At 31.1% G+C, this 7,884-nt stretch overlaps 1 protein-coding gene across 1 annotated transcript; it reads left to right on the forward strand.

Moving 5' to 3' along the window:
* Window positions 1-489: 489 nt before the first annotated feature.
* Window positions 490-4,160, forward strand: LOC149263194 (putative pectinesterase/pectinesterase inhibitor 61). Its single transcript, XM_089387338.1, has 2 exons — window positions 490-2,098; window positions 3,290-4,160. The coding sequence occupies exons 1-2, from the start codon at window positions 838-840 to the stop codon at window positions 3,985-3,987; spliced, it is 1,959 nt and encodes a 652-aa protein (XP_089243464.1). The 5' UTR covers window positions 490-837; the 3' UTR covers window positions 3,988-4,160.
* The last annotated feature ends 3,724 nt before the right edge of the window (window positions 4,161-7,884 follow it).

Raw genomic sequence — 7,884 nt, forward strand, 5'->3', positions numbered from 1 at the left:
TGTCTTTAGTGAGACTTTTTAGAAAGATTTCCGGTGGGTTTGTCTAATTTTTCTAAAATCTTGTAGGAATTTATTGAAAGCACAAGCTTGATGGGTAACCTCTGCACAATCAAAGTACTCTAGGGTTTTTGAAGGTGCTGAATTCATATATACAATAAAAAAAAACTAACTTAAATAACAAAAATCAAGATTTCAACACAAATTTAATGACCTAATTCCAAAAAATCACAATAAAAACAACTCTTTTAAATTTTTAATTTAATGACTGCATTAAATTTTATGGGCTATTTTTGAGGGAGGAAATTTTGGTAAAATTTATAATTTAAAATTCAAATCACCGATTTATCATGTAAACTAATTATACTAATCAATGCCAATTCCAATTACCAATTTCTCGCGCTTTTTTTTCAATTACATGAACGTGATTTTATTGCTTTAACGATGCAATTTCACAATCAAATGATCCCTTCTTAAACATTTTGACAATCAGAATATTACAGACTAAAGTGCCACACCCATTATCCATATAACAACAAAAACGGTTTAATACTTCCTCCCAATATGCGAAACCCTCCTCGCTCTGAGTGACCGAGACAAGCGTTTCGCATTCGACAGAAAGCGAAAGCAAAAAGTTGAATGGTGCGCACCATTGTTTCAAAACGACACTCTACCCACTCCATTAACGTTGATCTATCTATATCTACGACAAATATTTGCTTTCTTTTGAGAGATTTGTGATTTGCAGAAAAAACACCAAGAGTCCGCCTGAATTCCCCTGGGCTCTGTCACATTAAATCTTGTGCCTCATTCCAGCGTCCTTTCCCTTTTGTCTCCATAATGAGGCCAGTCAGTCCTTTAAGGGGCTACGGAAGGTTATCAGAAGAGGCAGCCAACAACATTCTTAGGGCCAGGAGGAGAAAATTGGTGATAATCCTCTCTGTTTTATTTGGCCTACTTGTGGCTACTGCACTAATTTCTGTGTCAGTGGGGATCCTTGTTTTTGGCAACAAGAGGGGGACTAGATCAAACAATGGCAGTGCCAATGCTGCAGGAGGTTCGATTACGCCTTCAAATTTTTCTAAAGAAATCAACATGGCCTGTGGCCAGACATTGTATCCTCAGCTCTGTATGTCAACTTTGGTCACTTACCCTGGTGTCCAACAAGTGCGGGAACCCAAGGATCTTGCTCACATTACACTCAATGTGACCATGGATCGAGTCCAGCAACTATACCAGGCCTTGTCTCTGAACATGACAACCCATAATTGGAACAAAAAGGACCCAGAAAGGGTTGCCTATCAAGATTGTGTGGAGCTTCTTCAAGATACACTGTATCTGCTCAATGTTGCAATGGGCAAGATGAGGAAAATGTCCATGAATCCCAAATCATCCATGGCCAACATAGCAGATGTCAGCACTTGGCTCAGTGCAGCTCTGACAAACCAGGACACATGTCAGGATGGGTTCCAGGAATTACTTATTCCAACAACAGGAAATTTTAGAGTTAATTTCAGGAACCAAATTGAAGAAAAATCAATGAAGTTATCTGAATTGGTCAGCAATTCTCTGGCTATGTTCCAGATCTCGTTCGGGAGCTCTGCCATTAATGGCCGCGGTCATAACCATCAGACAGAGACTAACAATTTTACAGTAGTGCAGCCTCCTATGCAAAACCGGAGAAGGCTCATGGCAAAGGAAAATGTAGAGCAGGTGAATATTGATGGTCTGGATCAAGAATTCTATGAACATTTCGGCTTAATTGATCAAGATGACATGCAGGAATTTCCTCAGTGGTTATCGCCCAGAGATCGCTGGCTCCTGCAAGTGCCTGCTCCGGCCCTCAACGCCGATGTGATTGTTGCCAAGGATGGGAGTGGCAAGTATATGAACGTGGCTGATGCTGTCATGGATGCACCCTCTCAGCTGAGCAACAGGCGGTACATAATTTATGTGAAGGCAGGGGTGTATAGAGAAACAGTTACAGTTCCAAAAAAGAAAACCAATCTCATGTTCGTTGGGGATGGCCAGGGAAAAACTGTGATCGAGTTTGGCCATAATGTCAAGGATGGATCCACTACCTTTCACTCTGCAACCTTTGGTAAATGTGAATTTTCTCATGTCTTTTTCGTCCAATGCATGTTTTATAGTTGGTTCTTGACTTTGCTGGCTGTTAGTACGTAAGGATGTCCTCATACATATTCAATTGATCTCTTACTTGTTATTGTTGATTTCAATAGGTGTGATGATTGAGATTGTTGATTTGAAAGGAGTTATTTGATTGATGAATGCCTGCCTTGTGGTTGTTAGACTATAAATTTCTTATTTTTTTTCTGGAAAAAGAGTTTTATCTTAATTTGTAGGACGTTGTTGTTGGAACTAGTGGGATGCGAGAGATTTTCTCCAACAAAATAGTTTCCTGTACTGATTAACATAAACTGTGAATTTTTTAATGTCTTTTTCATCGAACATAGTTTATTTTTATAGTTGGTTTTTGACTTTGCTGGTTGTTGTATTTAAGGATGTCTTCATATATATTCAACTGGTGAATCCATGCATTGTTGCTATTATATATCTCTTACTTGTCTCAGGTGTAATTGTTATTAAAAAGTGATAGCTATGCATTATAGTCTTCAAAGTATATAATTCTTACTTGTCTTATTTCTTATGTGTGATTGTTAGTTAGAAAAAAGGTACTAAGTATTGTAGTTGTCTTATCTGTCTCAGGTGTGATTGTCCTTTAATAAAGGAATGCCATTGCAGTTGTTAGAGTATATAATTCTTACTTGTCTAAAATGTGATTGTTGGTTCGAAGAGAGATACCATGCATTGCAATTCATGTTAGTATATAATCTTTATTTGTTTAACGTATGATTGTTGGTTTGAAAAGTGGTGTTATGCATTGTAGTTGTTAGAGTATATAATTCTTACTTGTTTTAGTTGTGATTGTTGGTTCAAAATTAGATATGATTGTTGGTTCCAAAAAAAATCTCTTTCTAGTTTGTATAATGTTATTAGAACTAGTTAAATGTGAAAAATTGTTTTAGCTGTGATGGTTGGTTCAAAAATGGTACCATTGTTAGTTCCAACAAAAGTCTCTTCCTAATTTGTATGATGTTATTGGAAGTAGTTAAATGTGAGAAATTCTCTTCAACCAGATAATTAGAAATTAAAATATTACTCAACTCATTGATGGTACCATCGCACACAATTACTATATCTCCGAAATAACATACATATATTTATATTTATATATATCATTATTTGATTAAATGATCAATTTTTATTGCAGCTGTATCCGGTGCAGGATTTGTTGCACGTGACATGACCTTTATGAACAGTGCAGGGCCTGACAAGCATCAAGCTGTGGCTCTACGGGTGGGGGCCGATTTTGCAGCGATTTATCATTGCAGTATTATTGGTTACCAAGACACACTTTATGTTCATTCTCTTAGGCAGTTTTACAGAGAATGTGACGTGTTTGGAACAGTAGACTTCATTTTTGGCAATGCGGCCGTGGTTTTACAGGAGTGTAACATCTACGCAAGAAAACCCATGGCCAATCAGAAGAACACCATTACTGCTCAAGGCAGGAAGGATCCCAACCAGAACACAGGCATATCAATCCATAATTGTATGGTGATGGCAGCCAGTGATCTTGCTCCTGTCAAGGCCTCCTATCCAACTTATCTGGGCAGGCCTTGGAAACTGTATTCTCGAACAGTTTACATGGAAACCTTTCTGGACGATCTCATCAATCCTGCTGGCTGGTTGGAGTGGGCAGGAAACTTTGCGCTGAACACCTTGTATTATGGCGAGTACATGAACTATGGGCCTGGTGCAGGGGTTGCCGAGCGTGTGAGATGGCCGGGTTACAGAGTTATTATGATGGCGACCGAAGCCTTTCAGTTCACAGTGGTTCAATTCATCTCTGGTTCTAGATGGTTGCCAGCCACTGGGGTACCTTTTATAGGAGGCTTGCTGGTTTAGTTTATTTTCATGAATTAAAAAAACCATGTGTGAAATTCTTACTACATTTGGAAATGCAATATTGCAACAGAGGGAGCCTGTAAATCATGAGCTTCCTCTCCAATCGTGTTAAATTGTAGTTTTCAAGGGTGTTATTATATTTTTTTAAATAAAATATTTCCCTTTCTTTTCAATTTCATATTAAGTGATAAAATGGATTAGGTGTGGAAATTCATTAGATTGAAATTTGATATAAATGAAGCAGATGGCTGTCATCTTCATGTGTGTTTCTAATTTTCATTGGTTAATTTTCTGTACTTTTTGGGTAATTACTATATATCTGAACTTATTATTTTCGATAAAGATAATAAATGGTTTATATATATTTATTTATTTATTTTGCAGTTTGTTTTTTAATTTTTCCTTATTTTGTGTTATAATTTTAAGTGATATAGTGATTTTTGTTGTTGTTGTTTAAAATAGGTTTTTTTTAATGTATAGATGAATTTAGAATCTTGAAAAATTAATAAAATATTTTGATAGTGCAGATTACAAAATCAAATTTATAATGTAAGGAAATTTTTACCAAATTTCAAATAAAATTAATCAGAAAAAAAAATTAAAAACTATTTTTAAATACATAAACAAATTAAATACTTTATAAAACATTTAGATTATACAAACTAGTAAACTTGATAAATCTTTACTAACAAACTCTAAAAAAAATTATACATTAAAAAAACCAAAACACCAAAACATGGAAAAATTAAACTACCGCCCTGTTAAATACACCTATAATACTTTAAAGTTAAATATTTTATTCTTTTCCATTTTCCCTTTTCTCTTTTCCTTGCAATGTAATGGCCGACGTCATGCTGCGCTGTAACGAATGCATCACATGGTGTGTTCCGGCTCTGATAAAGTTGACTTTGGAAAATTTGCACGATATAGGTTAAAAAAAGGAAAGAGAGAGTATGGAGAATATTTGTCAGATTTAATTTCCTTTAATCATATAATAGCCAACGACAATTTTCGGGAGTATTATTTTCGAAATTTACTCATAAATTATGGTTTCATAATGGTTATTATGATTTAAAGATGCTCATGGAATTTTGTGGACATGTACAGCTTTGAGCCTTAATGATAAATTTGTTTTTTCATTTTTGAATAATGCAAAATATAATCCTTTAAAAATAATAAAAAAATCGAGATTTATAGATGGGATTAAAAAAATGAGTTTTCAACGCATAATAAAGCATTGTGTCGTTACCGTGCAAATTAGGTTGAGAAGATGTACTTTTGCAGTTGACCGTTTAAATTAGGTTGAGAAAATGCAGTTTGCCGTTTAAGTCTACTCCACCTCGTTTGGAGGGGTCTCCTGAGGGGTCCATTAGGTGAAACACGTGGGTTAGTTGATAAGACTAGATGGACAAAGAATGGAAAAATAAAGTTCATGCACATGATAAAAAGTCTTCATCACAGCTTCCAGAATGTTTTTTTATGCTCAACAGAGCGCATCTCAAACTTACAGGTTCAACTTCAGAGGCAAATTAGAAGACTAAAACTGGATTGATTAAGGGAGAGACACCTTGTATAAATATTAGAAGATTACAATTGGATTGATTACCGAAGAGACATGTTATATAAAACATTAGAGATTTATATGGATTTAATATGAGCCGAGAGATTTAATTTTTTCACATTCAATTTTTCGCTTTTCATATACAAATTTTTTTACTAAGTGATATTATTTAAATGTTTTGTATTGTTATTATTATTATTATTTTTATCATTTTTATTTTGGTTTACATGAACAAAATTTCAAGTCAATTTTGATGACGGACAAATATGATCAAAATTTCAATTCAATTTTGATGACTAACTGACAGAGTTACACATCATACTGGTCTGTAGAATGAACCTCTAGATTTAATTAAGTAAAGTAAGGTAATAAATAGAATATATATAAAATTAAACTTTCATATAGTTTAAAAAGTTTAATAGTTAAGAATATATATTTTTATTTAAAAAATTATAACTTTAAAATTAGAAATGGGTAGAATAGGTATATTTTTATAAATTTTAGTAATTAAATTTATTATCAATTTTATAATCACAAGTATATGTCTATCTCTAGATACAACATGTTATATAGTTGACATATAAATATAGCAATATTAAGTAATAGTTGACATATAAATATAGCAATATTAAGTATTAGTTAGTATCTTTTATATAAATAGATTGGCAAAAAGGATAAATCCAAAGTATTGAAGCAAATAAATATAAACTCATGAAGTGGGTAGTTTAATAATTAAGAATATATATTCTTATTTAAAAAAATAGAAATGGGTAGAATAATTATATTTTTATAAATCTTCGTAATTAAATTTATTATCAATTTTATAACCAAAGTATATGTTTATCTCTAAATACAACATGTTATATAGTTGGCATATAAATATAACAATATTAATAATTAGTTATATTAATTATTAGTTAGTATTTTTTTATATAAATAGATTGTTGAAATGGATAAATGCACATTATTGAAGCAAATAAATATAAATTCATGAAGTGTGTGCATGAAAGTTAGAATTTAGAGACATTATTCCTTGAAGTCAATAAATATAAACTCATGAAATGTGTGCATAGAAGCTAGGCACTACCCCTGAACTCAACCATGGTAAGAGGATACCAAAGACATTACATGGTCCAATATTATGTTGATGTACATAATTTTTGGATGTTATAATAGTTTGATATATATATATATATATATAACCTCAAAATATTTTATGTCTTTATATATATATATATATATATATAATAACCTCAAAATATTTTATATCTTAATATTATATTATTACAAATCATTATATTTTTTTTTAATTTTTTTTAGGCCTAACCCATATAAAAATATACATTAGTATGCATGACTATACTCCAATCATCCCAAACTCATTCAACTCCTCAAATTAATCTTAACTATTTTAATGTGCACAATAATTTAAAACATAATCAAATAATAAAAAGTGGTTAATATATTTTCATCTTTTTATGTCATAAACATTTTATTTAAAAAACACATTTTTAAACTAAATGGAATTGGATAAAATTTTACCATTTTTATAACATTTTTTTTCCTAAATATGTGTTTTTTAACTTTATAATTATAATTTTTTTAATAAATAACTTTATATTTTTCTTCCCAAAAATATATCACAAACTTATTTTAATCATAAATGTGAAATAACACCTCATAATCTAATAATACTTAATTAAACTTCACTCCATTTAATTTTAAGAAAAAAATCCATCTTAAAACTATCTATTCACATTAATAAAACTAATTCAGTAACCTTTTTCATATTTATATATTATATATAACATTATAAATATAATTAATTTTTTATATTAAAATAATTTTTTTAATGGTAATTTTATCAAAATTTATTGCTTAGTTGGTAGTGAGTATATCTATTACTACTAGATGTTATTCATGAAGGTAGGTAGGCTCATTATTTTAAGGAAATCATGCCATTTGAAATGGTTTATTGGTCATTTCATTCATTTATGTAAGATGCTTCCGAGCCTTAGTTCATTAACATGTTTATTTACATTCAAAGAAGAAAAACTCTTAACTAATTAGTAAGAGCTTTAAATCTTAATTCAAAAACTCTTAACTAATTAGTGAGAGCTTTAAATCTTAATTCATGAACAAAATATGGTTCAACCAAGATAATATATACAAAAAAGTTAATATCATTGTGTTCATTCTTTTGCATTCATATGTTTTCTAGTTGCATCTAGTCTTAGTCTTAGTCCCATATTACATGAATTAGATATAACTCAACTGAAATTGTAATTTAATTCTTTATCTATAAAATAAATCAAAAAATTATCTTATATTTAAAT

The sequence above is a fragment of the Pinus tabuliformis genome, chromosome 6 (assembly GCF_031772625.1).
Source record: "Pinus tabuliformis cultivar Carrire ecotype Pingquan chromosome 6, CPIR1, whole genome shotgun sequence".
Taxonomy (NCBI): domain Eukaryota; kingdom Viridiplantae; phylum Streptophyta; class Pinopsida; order Pinales; family Pinaceae; genus Pinus; species Pinus tabuliformis.